A 25,700-nucleotide genomic window follows, 5' to 3' on the forward strand; every position below is an offset into this window, starting at 1 on the left:
ACGCTGAAGGAAACAGAATGCCTGCAGTGTGCACAATGTGGTGGGAGGTTGCAATCTGGTGGGCAAAAAAAAAAAAAAAAAAAAGAAAAAATTACGTGCATGATAGGAGACCATCAGGGGTGGAACAAGGCGAAAAACAGCTATCTTAGTGGGAAGGAATGCTCGCGGCACGCTTCCCACCGAAAAGCAGAGCCACATATTTGACACATGTTTGAATGGCGGGGTGTTAAGGATGTAGGAGCGTAAGTGGAAACTTCCAGAAAATCTTCTGAAAGGAGTATGAACTTCAGGTGATTGGTTGGCAGCTTGATGGCCCATGTAGTGCGAGGTAATGTCTTGTAACGGCCGCTGGGATTCGTAGCCTGAGCTCAAACGTAGACGCCAAGTGTCCGGGAGGGAGCGGGCACGTGGTGTGGAACACTTTCGTGAAGGGATCGATCGAAGATACTTCCCTCCGGGTATCGACCTAGAGACGTTGCCACAGCGGAAAACCTGGCGGCTAGATTTAGAGAAGTGTTAATTTCTTCACAAGGTGCACATGAAGTCGTTTCCCTCCGAACAGAATTTTTATTCTGGTTACTCGAATGACGACTGGTTAATTTTCTGTGGTGTCTGATGTACGTTGAAGTGGTTGTTTACGGTAGAATACTTGAGGCAAATTTCTGTTCCTGGCTAGTGAGCAAACAGAAATGTTGACTCATGTTGTGTCTTGTACTGAGGTAACTTCAGCCCTAGGAGTTTGCGGACGGTATACTGCGTCCACTGCGTAGGCACAGAATTAGAGGTTTGGCACGCACATCATCTGCATAGCTGCATAGCAGATCACTGGTACAGCTGTCTGTACTTCAGTAGGTCATATGAGCACTTCGGTTCGGCAGACAGGGGATCACTGTTAATGTGCTGGCTTCCATTTGCTTGTCCACCGAGCCTTTTTCTGAAAGTTCCAGTTAGCGTGTACGTCTACGTTTCTCGCCGCTAATCGGTTTCAGCCAACTTTGTGTCTATCTATTAAAAGGAAGTGCAGTCTAAAGAAAGTCAAACATATGTTCTGTCAATCTCGTAATTACATGTATGGTACAACCTGACAGTGTGTAATTCGTATTTATACAGTGTTTGCACTCTAGATGTTTTTTGGGAGCAAATAACTTACAGTATCCAAATTGTGTACATCTCTTTCGTCGTTAGCTGGAAACTGGAAGTTTCTCCATTGCATCTTCATTGCGTACAATCAGGGGAGTGATAGGCAGAATCTGTTATTTAGAATGTGATAACGCCATTGCTACACCTCATGTGCAATCAAGCATGAGTTAAGAAAGAAAGATAAATCTCATTACTGCACTACATTAACCTCACAAGGAAAAGTGCGTGTCCTGTGATATCCAGCATGTCCATAAACTGGCGGATTAGCTTCATGGACATCGTCGTGATGGTGAAACTGAAAGATCAGTGAGGCGGTGGTTTTAGGATCAGAAGATAAAGATTTTTTACTTTTTTATTTTAGTTTTCTGGAAAAGAAATCGGCAATTGAAATCGGAATAAAATAGTAGAGGTTATTTAGAATGTGATAACGCCATTGCTACACCTCATGTGCAATCAAGCATCCCCAGCATCCCCTCCACGCCATTAGGGGAACGAAATTTAGCATGTCCTAAATTACTGTGATTCATTCTTGTAGCATAGTTATAGGAATAACTGGTTTGATTAGCTAGATAGAACTGAAGTAAAATCACGAAACGACACTTCCTTTTATGGAAATCCCTTTCTTTTTGTTCCATGAATTTCCCAACTTCCCTGAGGTCATCCACAAATCTGATGTAAAGCGGAACAATATCGATCTTTGTGCAAGTCAATGCGTATCATAACAAACGCACTCGAAGTTTATTTGTTAGATATGTAAACATTGTCTTCACTTCTTCACTAACGAATTGTTTCATTCATAGCTCTCTAAACTCTTCAGGTAGGTTCTCAATTGAAATGAATATTAGTTTATCGTCCTATCGACGACTAGATCATCACAGGCAGTACTATCTCGGCTTGAGGAAGGATGAGACTGAAAAAAGATTGTGCCGTTTTCAAAGAAACCATCCCCAGCATTTTTCTTAAGCGATTTAGTGAAATCACGATAAACCTGAATGTGGATGGCCAGATGGGGATTTGAAACATTCACCCCTATCTATAATTCTCCTTTTATTCTACACACATTATTAGAACGTTCTGCGTAATTCATAGTTTCGCGGAATATTTTTGCTCTCAAAATCTTCCAGTATTCATAAATATGCCTTTTTTAACATACGTTTCACGCTGAATCTTGGGTCGTCTAGTTCATGATTTTAGTAATTTTGATGTCTTTGGGGAAGCTCTAATGTGTACTCCGCTAGAGAAATATTCTGACAATCGAAAACTTAGTTTGATTACTGATCTCAAAATTTGCAAATAGACTGAATTTTGTTTCACCTGCTTCTATGTGCACCATTATAGTCAGAATACGTCATGCAAATAATTCCTTGCTTTGTTTACACATTAGCATTATTTAACGTGCTCGTGAAATGCATAGAACTGTCAGATTTCTACGTTTATTAACAAGAAAAAGAAAGCAAGATACTTACAAGCATTTACCAAGTCTTCCAAAATCCGCAGTCTTAAAAATCTCCTTTAATTATGTAAGTGCTTTGACAAACTATTATTCAGGCGCGCATGGTAGCCCTTGCTTGCTATAATTTTTGCATCGGTCTCTCTTACGTGTAATCTTCTCATTATAAAGTTAATATATGAGCTCCCCGTCCATCAACTTTTAGGTAGCGGTCGTCAAACAAATATTAACACAATTTACTACCTGCAGTTTAAAAAAGGGCTGAGTACTAATAGAGAAATAGCAGTGATTCCTTTCCAGGTATGTGATTTTCTACTGATATAAGTGATATCCTGACTAATAAAGTTTTAGAAGGGATAGTAAGGTTGTAGTAATTATGAGAATAGAAAATGTGAGTAGTTTAGCACAAGTTTTAATCAGAGAAGTATACGGCAATGGCTTCTTTTGCTTTCTGTGAACAAATATATAACTTAGTTCTCATCCCAGAATGCTCTCCCTCAGGATGAGACGCACTGAGCGCAATATATATTTGTGAATGAATGAAATCGTCTGCAACAATTGAAATACCATTGAGTGAGGCAAAACTGTCTCTTCCACTAAAGTGTCAGGATTTACATATATACTAATTTCTTATATTAATTCATTGTACATATGAACTGAAGTGTCATCGTGCACTGGAATACCAACAAGACAGGAAAATCTGTCGTCCATAAACACACAAAACTGAAGTGTTCGGCTTCTCTATTTACAATACGGCCAATCTAACCTAGGTCCATTACGGATTTTACGAGTAATTTAATGAATAACCATCAGTCTTTTTTTATAGATCACCACTACAAAACTTTTCGCACATTGTCATTTATTTTTGTAATACGTGATTTATTTCAAATTTATAATTTATTTCTTTGATAAGCATGGTAACTTGTACCTTTTCCTTGTTTTGTGGGGTCCTAACCCTTCAGCAGCACGGAAGAGCTACTAACTGATAAAGCCGGCCAAAGTGGCCGTGCGGTTAAAGGCGCTGCAGTCTGGAACCGCAGGACCGCTACGGTCGCAGGTTCGAATCCTGCCTCGGGCATGTCCTTAGGTGATGTCCTTAGGTTAGTTAGGTTTAACTAGTTCTAAGTTCTAGGGGACTAATGATCTCAGCAGTTGAGTCCCATAGTGCTCAGAGCCATTTGAACCATTTTTTTACTAACTGATAAGGTTCAGTTCGTCAGCTTCTCAGCCGATTTTGAAGGAGTTACTGTGTTCTGATAAAGAATCAAATTTCTGATTTCATTTTTAAGGTATTGTAGTGATACAAAGCGTCAAAATCTACAAATTTCATTTAACAGCTTACTTAAAAATATTTTCCAACGAATTTGACCTACGTCTCATTCAAATTTAAATACCATACAGTTGTGCTGTGCCAACTACCCTTCACCTCATTTTTTCAACTTTTCTATTTTCTTTCTGCGTGTCTTGAAGAAAGTCATGTATCTTCCTAGAAGACTGTAATATTCTAGATGCCTTTTGGTGTCAATTTCTACTCTTTGCTCACAGTTTTAGTGTTACTTTAGACTGTGTGTTTTGTATTTTTTCTCAGTCTTATTATTTCCTTATTGTGTCTTGCGACCCATGCGGTTTGTAAAAATATGAAGATCCACATGCATTTGAAAAAAAAAGATCAATAGAATTCACGTTTAAAAGAAGAAAGACAAGATGACATAGAAAATGATTTCACACTCAAACACTAGAAAAAGTCAAATCATAGGAAAGATCACTTTCTAAGAAATTAAAAATTTAGATAAGTTGGTAATTAATCTTTTATGTGGAAAAATCAACTGTTTATTGTCAAGCTGACATTAATGTAGGGAGCTGTAAAAATACTCTACATGCACAGTCTGTCGTGGAAAAGACTGTTCACTCTTACCATTAAGAAAACCGGATGGTTGTTGTCCGTCACTTTCACATTGTGTGTAAAATTTTTGGCAGTGAGTCTTGTTTAAACGTTTGGGGTTTTGTACAAAATTCTTGAAGTGAACTCGAGATTAGCGCATGCCATATTACGTCTAGTTTTAATCCATGGCTGAAGGAAACTGTTGAGCATTGTAATTAATAAGTTTAACTCATTAGTCACAAAATGTTCACAAGGCGGGAGAGACCCTGGAAAGTGTGTTTGAATGCAATACTGTCGAGGTGACGTATAACGCTGTGCGCAAGTGCACTGGAGCAGTAAACGCTGCTTCACAGAAGCGGAAAATTGAAACAGTTAAATACTGTTATGAAAAAAAGCATTTAAATAAGCTGGATGGTGTTATTTAATAGCAATAACTGCAATTTAAGAATCCTAAAATTATATTTATTTCTTGAAGGTGACATTTTGTACTTGAGCTCCATTTTTGTGAAAAATATTTCTGCAGTCTCTTTGATAAAATATGCACGGTTCCAAGAAGAATTTCAAGAGGAGTTTCGACAGCTGCTTCTCGAATTCAAGCTTTCAGTTCTTTTGTTGTAACATTTCGACACCGATACAGCTTGCTTTTAAGGTAACCCTACAAGAAGAAATCGCTAGCTGGTAGATCAATGGATGTGGGACGCCATGGAATGTCCGTTCCGCGAAATTATATGGTTGCCACACAGGGAGCCATAGACATTCGTGCTGTGTGTGACGCTGATCAGTCTCGCTAAAACCAGCCTTTGCCAGTATCTTGTGGAAGTGCCTGTAGTTTATGCACAACAAAAGTTTCGAGCTTGGTGACGTAACGATCCGTTGTGACTGTCGTCGCAAGGCCATTCTCGTCTACAGAAAATTATTATTATGCCGTATGATGACACAGCACACCACACGGTAAATTTCTTGCTCCGCAGTGGGTGTTGGTGTATCTGAGTAGGATTTTCCAGTGGCCAAAAATAAAAATTTTGTTTATTAACAAATCCATTTTTAAAATGTAAGGTCGTTCACAAACTCATGGTCATCGTTTATCTTTTCAAGCATTTGTCCACAGAATTGTCATCTCATGAAGTCATGAAGTTATCGTTGGGTTTCAGTTCTTGGACGAGGTGCAACTTATTTGGATGGTAATGTAAGTCCTGTGCTAATATTCTTCGAACAAATATGTAAGCAATCGTAAAGGTGGTGGATGACGCCAGAGTGAACGATGTGGGCTTCTTTTGACAGCAACTCGAACAGCTTTGATATTGCCTGATATACCAACGGTTCCCACACGGCCTGTCGGTTTCGTTTTTATTACTGAACCTAATTCCTCAAAATCGACGTCTTAACTACATGTGCTGATGGAACGTGATCATGGCGTCTTAAATAAACTGAAGTGGTGTAGAAATTCTCTACATACAGCCTCCAAATTGTCGCTGTTTTCATAAAAAGCATTGAAGGCAAATGAACGTTGCGCAGCATTCCAAGTATCTATGTTAACTAAATGGCAAAGTGGAGTGAGTTGGTTTTTGTGTGTTAGCGTTAACAATCGTCCAGGGCTCCAACACGAATTTCGAAATTTCCCATTTCTCTGAATCAAATGGCTCTGAGCACTATGGGACTGAACTGCTGAGGTCATAAGTCCCCTAGAACTTAGAACTACTTAAACCTAACTAACCTAGGGACAACACACACATGCATGCCCGAGGCAGGATTCGAACCTGAGACCGTAGCGGTCGCGCGGTTCCAGACTGTAGCGCCAGAACCGCTCGGCCACCAGCGGCCGGCTCTCTGAATCACTCTGTGTGTTTATCTCGTGACAATATATGGATGATGCGTGAGCGCACTGCTCTGTATGGTGTGTCAACAGTTGACACTAACGAAGCTTTGAGTATTCAAGTACGTACGTGCCAACAGCCCTGCATGTGATGCAGATTTGTTGTTCAATAATGGAATGCTATCAGGAAGAGAGTTACGGAAATATTGACGTTGGAGCGACGTGTTTTTCTGTATTCAATCTCCAGTTAAATAGGTCACAAGAGAACCGAAGTTGTTTACACGAGTACGGATGAAATCAACATTAAGAGGTAGTGTGTGCGTAGGTGGAAGGTGTCATGATATTTTATATGGATTCCGACATTCTGTAATTTAGTGACTAATATATAGAATACTTTTGCCTCTCTACGTTGAATTAAAATCTTTGAACTAATGAACATTTTATATCTCCAGATGGATTACTTCTCTCTCTTTCTTTGTTCCCTCTCTCTTTCTCTAAGAGTTTAGCAGGTTTATTTATGTGACTATAATAAATTTTTGTTGCTCAATTTAGTGTAAGGATTGCTATTCGATATTGTTTTAAGTTACTTTATATTGTGTAAATGACTATCTCAATGACGGGCAACCTGGCCATCTGTGTCACTGAATGCTCCTCCAAAGTTTGCATGCGAAGAACGCTTTTAATGAATAAGTCATGAGAGTAATTATCCTTTCAAATTACCTGACACGTTCTTCCCGGGTGGCGTGTATCTCGCGATGAAACGTGCGGCATAACCATTTCCTTCGTTATGGATGCACGATTGTTGGAAGCAGGTATGTAGCTATATACAATGACGACCTAAAACGTTACGACCACTGTCCACTGCGAGATTGAACGCTGGCTGTTGGCATTGCGGGCACACGATGCGGTAAGGAAAGTGTGTAGGCGGCGCAGAGAGTAGTGGGGAATCGTTCTAGTGAACATGTGGATCACAAACAAAAAAAAATGGAGATATCCCTGGATATATTCATCTTGAGATGTCAGGCGCGTGAAGAAACTGAAGTTATTCAAGGGCGACAAGTGAAACTTTGTGCCGTTCCGGGCTCGAACTCTGTTTTCTGCTTTAAGTGAGAGTTCACCTGAAGCTCTTCGGTTATCCGAGCACGCTTCACGGCCAGCCTACATTTTCAACAAGCACACTACCTCCGTAGCGCCAACCGTTTCCATTTTGCTCGCTGCGTGCAGAATATCGCATGTTTACGGACTTACGGTGCATCCACACTGAAGATATGAAACGCCGTCAAGGCTTAGATATTACTGTTACTATTACATGATGAAACCACATGCAGGCGACAAGGCGCTGGACATCCACGTCTTATCACAGAACGTGGAGAACGGAGCTTATTTACTCTAAAGCAGGCCGACGCCGATCTATGGCAGATTTGAGGACTGCTGGTGCAGACACAAGTTTCCGGAGCACAACGTTCAACTCACATTGCTGAACAAGGGGCTGTGCAGCAGACGACCCCTACAATATCTGAGTTGTTCAAATAATATACGAATGACTGGAAAAAAATGAGGATGTGTTTGATGACAGTCAGTGTAGCTTTAGTAAGAGTGAAGGCACCAGTAAGGCAGTTTTGTTGTTGTGCTCGATAGTGGTGACCAGACTTAAGGAAATTCATGACACCTTCGTATGATTTGTCGACCTAGAAATAGGATTCGACAACCTAAAAGTGGAACAAAATTTTTAATATTCTCAGAAAAAGAGGTATAAAATTGTATTACGTGCGGTATATATGGGAACCAAGAGGAAACAATGACAATAGAAATCCAAGAGATGAGCGCCCAAATTACAAAGAGCCTTAAGGTAACGATAGATGCTTTCTTCCTCACTTTTCAGTTTGTATATCGAAGGAACAGTGCCGAAAAAAGTGCCATCACACCGACGTCATCTCAGACGCCGTCGCAATCTGTTCCACCGCGTGACCTTGGCGCGGGGCGCGGACGGCGGAGGGAGCGCGCCGCGGGCGGAGGGTATTTAAATCGGCCGCCGCCGCGACCGAACCCAGTTCCCTCTGAGCAGCCATAGCGTACGGATCTCCGTGCCGGCACGTTCACAGGAGCTCAGTCCGTCAGTTCACCTGATGATGGCGACATGTATGATCGCGGAAATATTGTGCCCGTTGGACACTATAGACCGGCAGCACACCCGTGGATATTTTGATTATCAAATACGCCGGGAGAAACTCAAGAATCACACAGCAATTATCGTTTACGAAAATGTGCTAGAATCAAGGACGAACCTTCATTTGAGCAGGATATTTATGAGACTGTACTCTTCGAGCACAGCATTGGATGGAGGGTCATCGACAGATAACTTCGGGTGTGTACCAGGGATGTTTGTTAGGTCCCTTGCTGTTCATATTTTATGTTGGTGATCTTGCGGACAGTATCAAGAGTAACCTCAGTCTTTTCGCAGATGATGCACTTATCCGAAACGAAGTACAGTCTGAGCAAAGTGGTACAAATATTTAGGCAAGACTTGATAAAATTTCAAAGTGGTGTAATGATTGGCAAAAAACCAGTCTTGGATAAAGCAGGTAGCAGACTTCGTTTATTTGTAGAATACTGGGGAACTGCTATCGCTCTAGAAAGGAGACTGCTTACGAATCACTCATCCAACCCATCCTAGAATATTGCTCAATTTTGTGGGATCCATACCAAACAGGATCAGCATGGGATAGTGAACGTATACAGAGAAGGACAACACGAATGGTCAAAGGTTTGCTTGACCCGCACGTTTTACTTGTTTTTGTGCTTGTAAGACGAGCCCCTGTGGTAAATAAATGGTGTTTTTTTTTTTTTTTTTTTTTTTTTGCAGCTTCTTTATTTTCGCTCAGCATCTTACCATTCCCAGATTCTAGCTCCCGACCAGCTCTGTTGCTTTATTCTGGCTGCGAAAAGTTAAGACGAAATAGTGACACTTGCGTTCCTATCGTATTTGTTCCGTAGATGGAATAATCAGAAAATCTAAAACATTCTGTCTGGACGTGAGCGAATTTGGCACCTTTACTCACTTAGGTTTTAGAATATTTTTCGGCATTTCTGCCAATTGATAACAGGCCATGCCTGAGGATGTTTTGGTTGACCAGGACCTACGAGCAGGCACTCAGTTTGCAAGCATCCGTTCTCATGCTCCCTATTTCATTCATTTGCACTACTTTGCCGTTAGTTTCTTTGTGCTTTGCGGATCATCTGTATCTACATCTGTATCCACGTACATAATCCGCTGTCCACCATACGTTGCTCGGCGGAGGACCCCTACCACCACAGCTAGTCACTCCCTTTTCTGTTGTATTCGTAAATGGAATACGGGGAAAACCAATGTCTATTTACTTCCGTACGAGGTCTGATTTCTCATAACTTGGCTTCGCGGTCCGTCCGAGAAATACTGGCGGTAACAATACCGTTCTGAAATCTGTCGAAAAAAGCTGTTACTCGCAAAAAGAACGTCTTCTTCTTTCCAGGGATTTTCATATGAGTTCAAGGAGCATTTCCGTAACAGTCACGTGTTGATCGAATTTGCTGGTAACAAATCTAGCAGCACGCGTCTGAATTGCAACCAAGCTTTCCTCTGATTCGACCTGGTGGGGATCCGAAGCACTCGAGCAATACTCAAAAGTGGGTCAAGCAAGTTTTCTGTACGCAGTTTCCTTTATAAATGAGGTACATTATCCTACAATTCTCCCAATAAACCGAAGTCGACCATTCAGCTTCCCTACCCGATCTTCCATGCTCGTTCCATGTCACTTTGTAACGTTACGCCTAGAATTAAGTCAATGTGGCTGCGTGAAGCAGAACACCACTAATACTGTATTCCAACATACAGGATTCTTTTTTCTACTCATCTGCATTAACTTAGTGTTCTCATTCTCAAGTACTGGATGAATATAGCACGGGTGATTTCCACGTCCTGAGTTACTGTGACTCAAGACATATACACAGTCCCTAATTGGAATATTTGACTTACTTTGTTAAAACTTCGGTAAGATTATGGCTCCTAATGTCCGCGGCCCGTGGTCTTGCGGTAGCGCTCTCACTTCCCGCGCTCGGGGTTCCGGGTTTGATTCCCGGCGGGGTCAGGGATTTTCTCTGCCGCGAGATGACTGGGTGTTGTGTATCTTTCATCATCATTTCATCCTCATTCACTCGCAAGTCGCCATAGTGGCGTTAAAGAGCTTGTGGAGCGGCGACCGAACCGCCCCGCGAGGGGTCTCCCGGCCACCAATTCCATATGCTCATCATTATGTGCGGGCGTGTAGCCGTACCACAGAGTGGGAGGCTGCCGACCTACCTGGAAGATGCGCCAGTAGAGCACGAGTATGACGGCGAGCGGCACGTAGAAGGAGGAGGCGGTGGCGAAGATCTGGTAGCCGGGGTCCTGGCTCACCAGGCACTGCCGGTCCCTGGAGACGCGCGCATCCCAGTCGGGGTCCTTCCAGCCCAGCATCGGCGCGATGCACACCAGGAAGGCGACCGCCCACACCGCCAGGATCATCAGCCCGATGCGGCGCGCCGTCCGCTGGTGGATGTAGTCGATGTTCGTCACCGCCCAGTACCTGCCGACACGCAGCCCCGGTACTGCTAGAGGCGATCTGCCGGTCGTTTCCTTCGGCCGGATAACTCGGCAACAACAAAGTAAGCAAGGAACACACTGCTGCTGGTCATTAAAAATGTAACACTCACTGTGCAAATTCTATAGGTTCATTAACGTCCTTTGCAACTGTAATGTAAGTGTTATTGAGACCACACGTGTTTCGCTTTATTCTAAAGTACCTTCAGTGGTCACTGTCACAATATCGTTCTTTTCTTGCAATTTTGTTTGTTAGCATCATGAACAGTTCGCACGCTTTACTTACTATTATTAACAGTGCTAATTCTTATCGTTACTCACGGTTTTTGTTGTTTTACCTCATTCTTATTGTTCTCCCTCGTGAACGTGATGCATTTTAACTCACAGTACTATCAGTTCACTAAATATATTCACCTTTCTGTGTTGTGAAGAGCAACTGTCGTCTTGCCGCTCGTGTGTTTTATTGCCGGCCGCAGTGGCCGAGCGGTTCTAGGCGCTTCAATCTGGAACCGCGCGACCGCTACGGTCGCAGGTTCGAATCCTGCTTCGGGAATGGATGTGTGTGATGTCTTTAGTTTAGTTAGGTTTAAGTAGTTCTAAGTTCTAGGGGACTGATGACCTCAGATATTATGTCCGATAGTGCTCAGAGCCATTTGAACCATTTGTGTCTTAGACACGACAGTTATTCTTCACAAAACAGAAACATGAATATATTGAGTGCAATGAAAGTGCTGTGTGCTAAAATGAAACACACAAACGTAGAAGAACAGCAAGAATGAAGTAAAACAACAAAAACCGATGAGTAGAATTAACACTTTTTATAATAGTAAGTATAATAGTAACATGCGAAATGTTGATGATCCTAGCAACCAGAATTGGAACAGAAAAAAGAACCATACTGCTACAGTGACTACTGATGACGCTTTAGAATGAAGCGAAACGCGTCTGGTCTTAATAAAACATACGTTACAGTTCCAAAAAACGACAATTAACCTATACAACATGTATATCTGCAACTACGGAAAACAAGAAGCAAAAAACAAGGAAAACTTATTGTGTGTACAGAGTCTAGCAGGAAGAGTACATAATTAAATTTGTTGGTAAGTAGGCGTATACTAAGTTCGACATTTAGTACACACAGTTGCCAACTATGGCATCAACGGTGCTACTTTCACAGTTGTTTTCAAGTACCTCTGTAGAACTCACCAGTCCGCTGATCTGCCGGCAGTATCGATTCTGGGATGTAGTGGTGTTCCCGTGTTTCGCACAATGAAAAATTACCATTTGAGGAATGTTTCAACAAATCCAAGCAGCGTTACAGTCTGCTGCATCAGCGTGAAATTTATCAGCAGTTTATTCTGCAGAATCTGTCAGGGCATACTTTACTCTGACATGGTATAACGAAATTAATAAGTAGACGTGACATAATTTTATCTTCTTCCTGCAGTGTACTCCGTCTTGAATTGGGATGATTTACGAATGGATGTCCTGGAATATAATAAAATAGATACTTATAGGAAGCAGAAAAATACACACATCAAAAAACTTTTGCATCACCCCGGTTCCCAGAACTCCTGAAGATAGATGTTGATTGTGGATATTGTACACAGACACAGTCCCTTTCAGTGTTCAGAGATGGCACAAAAACAGCCCAAAGATGCAAAGAACCAAGCATGAGCAGCGCCTGTTTGATGGAGGGGGTCCGACAGCCGATCAGTTAAGGAGGTACACGGCTCGTGCTGTCTGTAGTTCAACCATGCCTAGACGGTCAGTACCGCGGTTCGATCGCGTCCGCATTGTTACTTTGTGCTAGGAAGGACTCTCAACAAGGGAAGTGTCCAGGTGTCTCACAGTGAACTAAAGCGATATTGTCCGGACATGGAGGAGATACAGAGAGACATTAACTCTCGATGACGTGACGTGCCTCGCTCAGGCCGCCCAAGGGCTACTACTGCAGTGGATGACCGCTACCTATGGATTATAGCTCGTAGGAACCTTGACAGCAACGCCACCATGTTGAATAATGCTTTTCGTGCAGTCACAGGACGTCGTGTTAAGACTCAAACAGTGCGCAATAGGCTGCAAGATGCGCAACTTCACTCCAGACGTCCTTGGCGAGGTCCATCTTTGCAATCACCATGGAGCGCGGTACATACGGGCTCAATGACATGCCGAATGTTCCGCTCAGGATCGGCATCACGTTCTCTTCACCGATGAGTGTCGCATATGCCTTCAACCAGACAATCGTCGGAGACGTTAAAAGTGGTGGCTCGTTTTTTTCAAGTTACTATTCCTTGCTGTATGGGCTGTGATTTTTGATACTTTTTGTCTAAACCAGCAAGGCAAAACAGGGGCCACTACTTCCACCACATCAAGTGGATTTAGTGCTCACGTACGCACACTGAGCCGTGAACACTTCCCAGTCTATCAATGGGGAATAGTTGAACATGATTACTACTGTTATCGGTGCCATGCGTGCAATGGTCGTGCCAGGCGCGCGATATTGAATCTTTATACTATCGTTAGTGGCGCGAGAACTGCACGACCTTACAGCAACCGTTACAGTTCTGCAATATTCTGTTACACTAGGGGAGTTAACGTAATGAAAGAGAGAGAATGTAAGATTAACGGACTCATTTATTAAACAGTTGAGAATCGAACAATAATACAACCAAATGGGGGTGGGGGGAAGAAAGATTCGAGATGGGGTTGTTTGGGTAAGGAGACCAGACAGCGAGGTCATCGGTCTCATCGGAGTAGGGAAGAATGGGGAAGGAAGTCGGCCGTGCCCTTTCATTAGAACCATTCCGGCATTTGCCTGGAGCGGAAAACCTAAATCAGGATGGCCAAACGCGGGATTGAACCGTCGTCCTCCCGAATGCGAGTCCAGTGTCGAACCACTGCGCCACCTCGCTCGTGGAAAGATTCGAGTTAAGCAGCCTGCCCTAACGTACGTTCATAACACGTCACGATAGCAGGAGGAAAGGACTTTTAGCAACAATCGCCGTATTATCAAATAGAATCACATTTAGTAAAGGAAGGGGTTGCAGGCGTGCAACGACCACCACCAGGAATTAGCCAAAGACTAAGAAGATGCTTCCGTGCGTGAATCGCTCGGTAGCCTCCCGTACTAAAGCAATAAAACCCGCAAGACGCGAAACTATTCACAATGACCTATCAGGTTCCCTCTGGGCCGCAGGACGCGAATCTACAATGCAAGTCGGCGTTCGTGCTTACCGAACTTGATCTCCTGGAAGCGGTACCTCCGGTGTCCGGCACGGTCACACTAAAACTGAACTACTGCCCCATTTGTCCACCACCCATCCGCGGAGGGCGGTTGGCGCCCGCCCGCGAAAAACAGGCGCGCACCTGAACTGGCCAATCACAGGGCCGGAATTTCACAGGGAGGCGACCTCGCGACGTTAAAATTGAGCAGAAATAGCGTTTAAAAGGTTCGTAAGGCAGGTTGGGGAACTGAGAACAGGAGAAACTTTGGCCGCTACTGAATGTTCAAACGACACCACGTGCTACCCTGGCGATCGGAAAAAGGATGGGAAACGGGAAGCCATAATGGCTGCTAGGAAGACTGCTGCCCTCGCCCATAAATAAATAAATTTCTAGCGCCAAGTTCCTCTCACAGATCAGTGTGAGACAAGCTGTAAAATCGTCAAATAAATCAGGCAATCTATAGAAATTATTAACATTGCCTGAATTATTATTTTACCGAGTACCAGAATGCTGGGATTATAAATATGAAATACGAGCACTGAATGTGAATGAAGTGCACGTCTTTCAACGTGTTTGGAGGCAACCCGGCCAGGCTGAACGCTTTAGACACACTGTCCAGCGGGTGCAGCAAGGTGGAGGTTCCCTGCTGTTTTGGGGTGGCATTTTGGGGCCGAAGTACGCCGCTGGTGGTCATGGAAGGCGCCGTAACGGTTGTGCGATACATGAATGCCATCCTCCTACCGATAGTTGCAACCATATCGGCAGCATATTGGCGATGCATTCGTCTTCATGGACGAAAATTTGCGCCCCCATCGTGCACATCTTGTGAATAACTTCATTCAGGATAACGGCATCGCTCGACTAGAGTGGCCAGATTGTTCTCCAGACATGAACCCTATCGAACATAGCTGGGATAGATTGAAAAGGGCTGTTTATGGACGACGTGACCCCCCAACCACTCTGAGAGATCTACGCCGAGTCGCCGTTGAGGAGTGGGACAATCTGGACCAACAGTACCTTGATGAACTAGTGAATAGTATGCCACGACGAATACAGGCATGCATCAATGCATGAGTACGTGCGATTGGGTATTATACTGGTGTGTACAGCAATCTGGACCACCACCTCTAAAGGTCTCGCTGTATGGTGCTATAACATGCAATATGTGGTTTTCATGAGTAATAAAAAGAGCGGAATGATGTTTATGTTGATCTCCATTCCAGTTTTCTGTACAGGTTCCGGAACTCTCGGAACCGAGATGATGCAAAACTTTTTTTGATGTATGTATTTGTTGAAGGGTAAAAGATGGCACTAAAAGTCAGCTTAAATTTTCCATTCCTGTTTATTAGTATGTAACTGTGTCGGCACATAATGCTGAGAGAAGGTTTTCGCCTGTCGATGGAAGCGCTATGTATCATTAATATCACGAAACAAACGAAGTGAGAATCAGAACATGACACAGCGTAAATTGAAATTTGTAGGCGGGAATTTCAAACTCTACAAAGAGCAACCTTCTGCTCACAGAACACACAGACATAAATTATTGTTCGGAAAATATTAAGTAATGTGGCAATTTTAAGCGTGTCTTTACCTTGTTTTTGTCTTCTGTGTATGAAGATTATTTTTAAAAAATTAGACCACCAACCCCGACGTTTAGGTATGAGTTGATCAGTGAGTTTGCGACTGTAAAAATATTGACATAAATGGCCGTATCCTTTGATTGCATTGCCTTAGAAGCTTAAATTATTTACACAGTCAAGGGACCGTAAGCCTTTTATTTGAGATAAATTTCAAATTGATACCTTTGCCCGTTACTGAGAAAAAGGGGTCTGTTGGACGGGCAATAAATGGCAAAAAACAAAATTTTATGTGACATAATTACAGATTAAGTTTTCCGATTTTTTTTCTTTACATGTACTGTAAAACCTTGTTGCCAAATTTTGCGTCTATAGGTCAACAATAAATACCCTACAGGTTTTGATGAATGAGCTTGCCAATATCGAAACATGTGACACAAATGGCAGTATCTTTTGAATGGATTAACTTAAAAGCTTAAATTCTTCACAGGGATCGTAGGCCTTAGTACCTGACAGAAATTTCAACTGAAAAAAAGATGTCTTACCAGACAGATGATAAATTGCAAAATAAGTATTTTTTATGTGATACAATTACAACTTAACAAATTTTGGATTTTTTCCTTTAATTATACTGTTAGATCTTGCTTCTGGCCAATTTTCATGATTTTAGGTCATCGGGAAGTACCATATACACTATGTGATCAAAAGTATCCGGACACCTGGCTGAAAATGACTTACAAGTTTGTGGCGACCTCCATCGGTAATACTGGAATTCAGTATTGTGTTGGGCCATCCTTAGCCTTGATGGCAGCTTCTACTCTTGCAGGCATACCTGGTGCTGGAACGTTTCGGGGAATAGCAGCCCATTCTTCACGGAGTGCTGCACTGAGGAGAGGTATCGATGTCGGTCGGTGAGGCCTGCACGAAGCTGGCGTTCCAAAACATCCCAAAGGTGTTTTGTAGGATTCAGATCAGGACTCTGTGCAGAGCAGTCCATTACAGGGATGTTATTGTTGCGTAACCTCTCCTCCACGGGCCGTGCACTAAGAACAGGGGCTCGATCGTGTTGAAAGATGCAGTCGCCTTCCCCGAATTGCTCTTCAACAGTGGGAAGCAAGAAGGTGCTTAAAACATCAATGTCGGCCTGTGCTGTGATAGTGCCACGCAAATCAACAAGGGGTGCAAGCCCCCTCCATGAGAAACACGAACACACCATAACTCCACCGCCTCCGAATTTTACTCTTGGCACTTCACACGCTGGCAGATGACGTTCACCAGGCATTCGCCATACCCAAACCCTGCCATCGGGTTGCCACATTGTGACCGTGATTCGTCACTACACACTGTTCAATCGTCCAATGTTTATGCTCCTTACACCAAGCGAGGCGTCGTTTGACATTTACCGACGTCATATATAGTTTATGAGCAGCCGCTCGTCCATGAAATCCAAGTCTCAGTTCCCGCCTATTGTCATAGCACTTGAAGTGGATCCAGATACAGTTTGGAATTCTTGTGTGATGGTCTGGACAGATGTCTGCCTGTTACTCATTACGACCATATTCAACTGTCGGCGGTCTCTGTCAGTTAACAGACGAGGTCGGCCAATACGCTTTTGTGCTGTACGTGTCTCTTCACGTTTCCACTTCACTATCACATAGGAAACAGTGCATCTATGGATGTTTAGGAGTGTGGAAATCTCGCGTACAGACGTATGACACAAGTGATACACAATCACCTGACCACGTTCGAAGTCCGTGATTTCCGCGGAGCGTCCCTTTCTGCTCTGTCATGATGTCTAATGACTACTGAGGCCGCTGATATTGATTGCCTGGGAGTAGGTGGCAGCACAATGCACATAATATGAAAAACGTATGTTTTGGGGGTGTCCTGATACTTTTGATCACACAGTGTAGGTTACGACGAGTGAGTTTACGAGTATTGGAATATGTGATATTTGATTGCATTTACTTAGAACCGTAAATTTTTCACACCATCAAGATAACGCATCCTTTGGTATGTGACTTAAATTTTGACTTGATATCTCTTCCTGTTCCTGAGGTAAAGGGGTCTTGACTGTCGGACAAACGAACAGACGGACAGACAGACAACAAAGTGATCCTGTAAGAGTTCCATTTTTAGCACTTGAGGTACGGAACCTTTAAGATGAAGTAATATGGACAGGGTAAATGAACACTTCCTTTCTTTGTCCGAAACAGGCCTATTAGCGCCCACTGGTACTAACGGACTCGCGTGTCATCCTCAGCCGATAGGCATCACTGGATGCGGATACGGAGAGGCACGTGTTCATCACATCGCTGTTTTGGCCGTTGTCAGTTTTCGTGCCCAGATCCGTTACTTTTCAGTCAAGTAGCTCCTCAACTCTCAACTGCCGTCGCTAGGCAACCCGCTAGGCAACAGCGCTCGACGGTCCCGGACACTCATCCATCCAAAGTGTCAGCCTACCCGACAGAGCTAAACTTCGGTGTTCTGGCTGGAAGCGGTATTACCACTGCGGGAGGCCGTTGGCAAAAATGAATTGCTAGTTCTGAAATTCTCAAGACGTATGTGTGTAAGTATGACTGAAGTTCAATCTGAAACTATTTTTATCTTACGTTCTTTTTCAACTTAAATGTGAAGATATTGCTGTGACTGTGTTATTCTGATTGCGATGTAAAGTTCCTTTGGAAATGCATGTCTAAAGCAACAGGCACTGCGGCGACTACAGCCGTTATGAAATACATTAGATGTGTTCGCAATTGCGAATACGGGCAACCATCAGCTGTAGAATGGAATTACGATAGTGAAAATTTGTGCCGGACCGGGACTCAAACCCGGGATTCCCGCTTATCGCCTTACTGTTTGGTTATCCATGTACGACTCACGGCTAGACCCAAATTTCCATATGTCGTGACCCATGGGTCTGCTGTGAGTCGTGCACAGATAGCCAAATGGGCAGCAGTTGGTCTTTACACCAGCCTATAGAAGTTCGTGTTCCACCTCAGCGAGGGTGCTGATGCTGATGCCGGTGCTGCTGATGATGATGAATGGCGTCCTGATGCCACGTGGATTGTCCTGTGCCTGCCGCTAGTACAGCTGGTGGCCCTTTTGCGCAGTCGGCCAGTGTGGCCGTGCAGTTCTAGGCGCTTCAGTCTGGAACCGCGTGACCGCTACGGTCGCAGGTTCGAATCCTGCCTCGGGCATGGATGTGTGTGATGTCCTTAGGTTAGTTAGGATTAATTAGTTCTAAGTTATAGGCGACTGATGACCCCAGAAGTTAAGTCCCATAGTGCTCAGAGCCGTTTGAACCATTTGAACCCTTTTGCGCAATGAGAGACCTGGTGTTGTCAGCCAGCTGCTGGACGCTGCCATCGATGCCAACTGGATCTCTGCAGCTGTTCATGCTGATGAAGATATGAGCAGACCCCGACGCATCAAGCATTTCATCGTTCGGGAAATTATTCTGAACTCTTTCTAGAAGGAACCATTGAGGACAGGACAAAGCGCTGCATACAGGCCTTGGAAGTGGACGAAAACAAGCACACCGCCTTTTTGGTCAATCACCTGAGCACTAACTGCGCAAATGGTACCAAATTTACAATGGGAGACAACTGAACAATCTGACTCTGACAGAAGCCCGTGGCATGCACACCCTGAAAGATTTACTCCCCCCCCCCCCCACCCCCCGCCTCTTCCCATGAGACATCGCATGAACAACGAATAACAAGATAACAACCCCAAGAAAAAGAAAGAGAATGATAAGGCCACCGCTCGCGATAAGTGGAAAACGCGGATTCGAGTCCCAGTCCGGCGCAAATTTTCACTGTCGTCATTCCATTCTACAGCTGATGGTTGTCCTTATTCGTAATTGAGAATACATTTAATGAAAATGAGAAGAATCTTTCGAAATATTAACCTACTTCTAAAATTACTTTAATCTTTTTTGTAACACAATTGTCCAAGCAAACTGAAATGATCATTTTTTTTACATATGAAGCACTGATGAGTCACCTGTTATCAAGGCTGTTGAAGTCTAATCGATTATCTTAAATATTAATTGCGAAAAATAAACAAAAATTTGAGATATACTTTTTCAGGACACTTGGCGCAGTTCAATCTCGGCTGTGAAGAATGCTTCACGGTTTCCATCATTTTACATCTTCGTGGTCGGATATTCGGAAAAAAGCTACAGCGATTATAACAACCTTAGATATATTACATTACTATTGTGTTTTTAAGCTTTGGAACCGGAATATTAACCATATGTTTACAGTGTTAACAAACCCGCCAGGTGTGTGCTAGAAATCTTTTCTGTGACAGATCAAAAGTGTTCATCGAGAAAAATTTACGTGTGTAACGATAAGAATGCAGTGGAAATGTATTCACATCTGTTGGACTAATGTAATGAAAACAGACACTCCAAACCGACATTTCACGATAGTTAATCTGTAAAAAAAAAAAAAAAAAAAAAAAAAAAAAAAAAAAAAAAAAAAAAAAGGAGAACGTAATGATAACATGAAACGTCTGAAGATGAATCATAACGATTCGAGACCGGTAACGGTCCCCGTTGAATAAAGGAATTGAAAATAAATTTGTGGCTGGTTGCTGTCTCAACACCATCAAGATTTGTCTTCAAATAACAGCCACGGTCTCCAACAATGTCATCATATGACAAAATTGCATAAATTACATCATCAACCATAAAATGTGCTATACAGTGCACTTACTCATACTATATCAAGTCATATAGTATGAATGATAAAACTGTGTGACACATTTTATTGTCCGACGCCAATGATTTTTATCGCGTAGTTCGGTGTTGTAAATGTACTTATGAACATGATGTTGGTTTATGGAACGAAACTGGTTCTTTTATACAGAAGTTTTATCGTCTGTTCTTGGCCTGAATCATGTCTGTCTTAAAATAATTAGGAGCTGCGAGGCACCATCTTCCGAAACAAAAAAGATGGAACAGCTCGTTATCGAAATTCTCTAAGCTATATCATTCTACCGCTCGTTCGTCTAGTTACTCTACTGTCGCTGGAACTCAGTGCGATGTAACTGCAAGAACTGCGGAAGTTAAATTGTAAAGTTTCCCCGCCATCTCGAGTAAGCCGCAGTCCTGTTCTCCTCTTACAACTTCTTGCCTGTTTCTGATGGAAGTTTTGGAATAGTAAAATGTTATCGTTGGTGACGAACTCGGAACAATAACTCAAATGAGATCAGTGGACTAATGAAATGTCAATTACAAAGACAAATTCACGACCTCAGTTCCATCTGATTTTCAGTCAACAACGAATTAACATCGTTTCTAACCTTAGTAACCTCGACGTAATAAGTATGGCGTCTTTCAGCCTGCTTAAAACTGCTAGCTGAGGAAATACTGTACTTCATTAGGTTTCTGTTATTTTAGGAAAGTTTTTTCTTTACTCGTCTCCCAGGTCATCAGTGAATTGCGTAGGAACGTACAGAAGATCGTTACTGATTGTCTATAAGGACTATGAAATGAAATGAGCTTTTGGCATCATTGGCTGGGAGGCCCCTTGCGGAGCAGGTCCGGTCGTCTTGGTGCAGGTCTTGTTACATTCGACACCACATTGGGCGACCTGCGCGCCGGATGGGGATGAAATGATGATGATAACAGCACAACACCCAGTCCCTGAGCGGAGAAAATCCCCGACGCAGTCGGGAATGGAACCCTGGCCCGTAGGACGGCAATTAGTCACGCTGACCACTCAGCTATCGAGCGGGCTTACAAAGTCTATCTTCTCCTCTAAGTTTCTTGCTCATGGAAGATCGGTAACTGACTGCTGCTGACTGTGTATAACGTTTCACACTGAATTTTTGTCATGGTGTTGAAAGCTGGAAGCATACACTCACAAAAGAGAGAACGAGACAACCATCCAGGTACAACTGAAGTAAACAGTACGTCCAGATGCAACATTCAGTACGATATGTACATAATCAGTTGCCACCCTCGTGTTTTTGCTTCTGTGTGTGTTACTGTGACTGAACTTTACCTATAATCAAAGGTTGTAGGCTGTAGTAGTCAATTATATCAAACATTCGTTCCTACCGTTGCTCGACCTGATGATAAGCGTCACATTGTACAGGCATGCAGTCTTACCAAGTCTAGTCAGCAGATGTCGTGTGTCACGGAAATTTTCAGTATTCTACAGTTACCAGCATTCATTTGAAATTCTGATTCCATGCGACTTTTAAATTAACTGAAAATGATTGGCATGATATCCCGCACCAGCGAGTAATGAGTTTTGCAGTGCGTCCGTCTTTGTACACATTTGTCATACTACTGGTTGAAATCGTCAGCATGTAGGCTACATTGCTTTTAACTATAAAGTAGTAAGACTCTCAATGAAATGCTGACTCTTCGTTTGTTTTGTCGCAGCTATTGTCTAAGCAATATTTATATACTATAGGTAATATCTAAGCAGTCGACACCGGTATAGCCACTAAATAATTGTGTTACTGAGTAAAATATGATTTACAGCGTACGTCATTGTTATTAGCACAGAATGAATATTGAGAATGAAAACATGGTCCAAGTGGGATATATTCTTTTTATTAACCATGCAATTGGCCAATTACAACAGTGGGTCATTTTGAAGCATATGTCTTCAGCTTCCATCTTCATTTCATATTGTAATACTTCGCTGGTACATCTGGAAAGGTATAGATCATATTTCTGTGCGTATGTGGCACAAAAACAATGTGCCAAAAGGTATATAAATACGATCTGTACCTTTCCACATGTACCACCGATGTGTTACAATGTAAAATGAAGCTGTAGCCTTGAGATATGTTCTTGAAAATGACTCACGGTCGAAATTGGGCAGTTGCACGTAAACAAACAGAACACAGCCTCCTTGGACCACGTTTTCATTCTCAAAAAACCTTGAGGTTGTGGATCCCCACAAAAATAATATTTTAAAACAGAATGTACAGATGTCGACTATTCAGCGTCATCGAAGACTACTGCATATAATATACTCTTCGTATGTGACACGAATCTGATTACTGACGGATATTACAGTCACCAGAATTCAACATTTGGAACGCTGATTGATCACTGTTAATCACAGAGAAAACAACAATCCTGTTGAGAAACCGCAGAATGCATTGATAACCCCAAACATTGTGACCATCTGTCTGTTAGAATGATGGTCCAGACTCAAAACAGCTGCAGTTCTGTGTGACAGGAATTCGACAAGTCCTTGGTAAGTTTCTAGAGATATATGACACCAGATATCTACGCCCAGGTCAGGCAGTTTGTATAATTTCAGATAAGGTGAATTTGTTGTTTAACAAAGACAGCAATGCGAGTTCACCATCACGCACCTTAAACTACTGTATCACGATTCTATCTTTGTGACATGGACAGTTATCCTTATGAAAGATTCCGTCGCCGCCGGGGAATACATCAAGCATGGAGGGTGCAGGCGGTTCGCAATAATGTTCACCTAGTCCACAGCAGACATGGTAATGTCGACTAGTACCACATGTCGCATGGGAGCCCAGGTGAATGCCGAATGCCCTCCAATAACGTAATGCCGTCCCCACCGGCCTGCGTTATTCAACCATTTTCCGTAGATTCTCAAGACAGCAGCATTCTTAGCGTAACCGTTAGTCTGGTTGTCGGTGTACCCAGAGACAATTATATTGTACAGCTGGTGTAACATGAAACGCGGTTCATCCGACGCTTTTCTACTGACGCACGATCCTATGTCGATGATCACGTGTCCTCTTCAGTCATCATTGATGGTGACGCTGGGTCGATGTGGGAATTTGTGGGGGCTCATCTGCTGCGGAGCTCCATGTTCAACAATGTGCGCTGAATGGTGTGCTCCCGAACATGCACCGGCATTATACTCTGCCGTCAAATCTGCCATATATTGCCGCCTATCCTGCTTTACAGAGCTCCGACTTCCACTTTCTGCGTTTCAGCGTTATTCAAGCACTTTCCGTAGATGCTCAAGACAGCAGCATGCGAACAGCCGATAATAGTCGCCGTTTCCGAAAATCCTTCTCAGATGCCGGGCCTCCATAATCAGAGCTTTATCAATGTGTGAGCCGTGCTCAGCTCGCGTTCACCCCATTTATTGTTTGTAATCTTCTATTACGGTACTGCCGCCTCGTTTTCTTATTCCATTTACTGGCGTCACTAACTTCCTGCCTGACTTGCCCGTGAGCGGCGGCAGCAGCGCGTATCGAAAAGTACACTGTCGTACCGTCTCTGGAGCTACCGATAGTATTTCCGGGTCGTTGTGTGTCTGGCAGTGAGTTCGGGACGGACCAGCACTGGAGACGGGACGCAGCAGCAGTGAAGTCGGGGGACGGAGCGCCGGTGAGGCGCCGACAGCCAGTGCTCGCCGACCGCTGGCGACACACATGAACTGCCCGACGGAGGGTGATTGGAGCGGGATGCTGTGTCGGATATTAAGGCGCTAATAGGTGAGATATTTGGACCAGCTAGATATAGCGATGTCAGGTACGAACTTCACATCCATGACTCCCTTCATGGGGGACTGACAAGCTGACAGGACTTCAGTTACTAACTCGTGTGACGTCTCTGGTTGTCTTTGGAACTGGTACCACTGTAGCCTTCTTTCAAGTTGTAACGTGCGCGTGGGGCACACAATACTCGTTAAAACCTGTGCTATAGTAATTGAGCGGGGTTCACCTTATGAGAAAGGATTTTCGTATAGATATCGACCGCGTGTACTTGAATGGTGGCAAATCAGACTTACACCCACTCTGTAATAACAATGATCCGTTAAGTAAGTTCAAAATGCAATTACACATCAGTATGTACCAAAAGCAACACTGAAGATGCTACCAATTTGATAATAATACGGTCGCCAGCCTAATTAGGCATTAACTGAGTTTCTTCCCTGTACAAGTTGGTAGATATTCATGCAAAACAAGTAGTAACACTGCATAATATAGCAGAGTTTTAGAACTAGGAAATCTGTTGAACTGATAGTTTCACGTTCAGTACTGATATGGGAAAACCATAAATACATAACACTACACTGTAATGTATACTACAAAACTTCGTACTGTCTATTGATCTGATTAAAATCGGGCATAGGTTACCCTAGAAATAGCACTTTCGAGCCACACACAAAATGTCTATTTTGATAAAGATAAAACACTGATAAATTTTTACTTATATATTGACTTTAACTTTTGCTGGTCAAACCAATGTGGAACACTTCAGAATTCAAATGAGTAAAAGGGGGGGGGGGGGACCCTGAAACTGTTATGATCACTATATTAAAAAAATTGATTACTGAAATTATCATGCGTTCAAGATTTCCAGTATATGAGTTACTACTCTTTTTATCTTATTTACTTCTCATTTAAATACCTTTATATCTGTCTCGAAATAATTAAACTTCATTACTATATCAATATTAAAGTTATCTTTCAACTTCATTAGACCTTCGTTATTCATTTACTGGTTCATTAACAAAACAGTTCTTTAAACACCATTCTAACATAACTAGGTCTGCAAGTAATTATTATTAACACAAAATTTAATTTTTCATTTCGGGACACTCGGATTGCACAGCATTTGGAAAGGATCCTGTCTCGGTTAGTTGTGAGGATAATTAAATGAGGGGAAAGTTCTGGTAAAATTTAGGTGATTATTGAACAGTTCACTCTATGGTCCATATGAATACAGTACTAAAAGTTTCAACCTGCTTTTATCGATGCGGCGGTTGGCGAGCGGCGAGATGGCGGGGCACAGAGCACACATACAACCACAGCTATGGCTCTTGACGTATCGGCACTTTAATTCTTCTTAGCGTCGCAATACTTTTCCATTTAGTGCCTATGGAATTTTGCCATGCTGTGTGGGCGTTGGAACAGCATACCCGAGGCTCAGTGAAACTACGTCTTCCAGGAGAGCCTCCTCGCTCCAGAAGGTGTTGCTCAGAGCAATGCCAAACTCCAACTACTACTGCTGAGCCCGT

At 43.0% G+C, this 25,700-nt stretch overlaps 1 protein-coding gene across 1 annotated transcript in view; it reads right to left on the reverse strand.

Moving 5' to 3' along the window:
• LOC126252352 (5-hydroxytryptamine receptor-like) overlaps nucleotides 1–19,144 on the reverse strand; it is a 56,286-nt gene extending 37,142 nt beyond the window's left edge. Inside the window, exons 1-2 of the mRNA XM_049953242.1 lie at nucleotides 19,041–19,144; nucleotides 10,622–10,886 (exon numbers count right to left, since the gene is read on the reverse strand). Of these exons, the coding sequence (XP_049809199.1) occupies nucleotides 10,622–10,886; nucleotides 19,041–19,144 (369 nt within the window). The remainder of the gene's footprint in view (nucleotides 1–10,621; nucleotides 10,887–19,040) is intronic.
• Between the last annotated feature and the right edge of the window lie 6,556 nt (nucleotides 19,145–25,700).

The sequence above is a fragment of the Schistocerca nitens genome, chromosome 4, assembly GCF_023898315.1.
Source record: "Schistocerca nitens isolate TAMUIC-IGC-003100 chromosome 4, iqSchNite1.1, whole genome shotgun sequence".
In the NCBI taxonomy this organism is placed as follows: Eukaryota; Metazoa; Arthropoda; class Insecta; order Orthoptera; family Acrididae; genus Schistocerca; species Schistocerca nitens.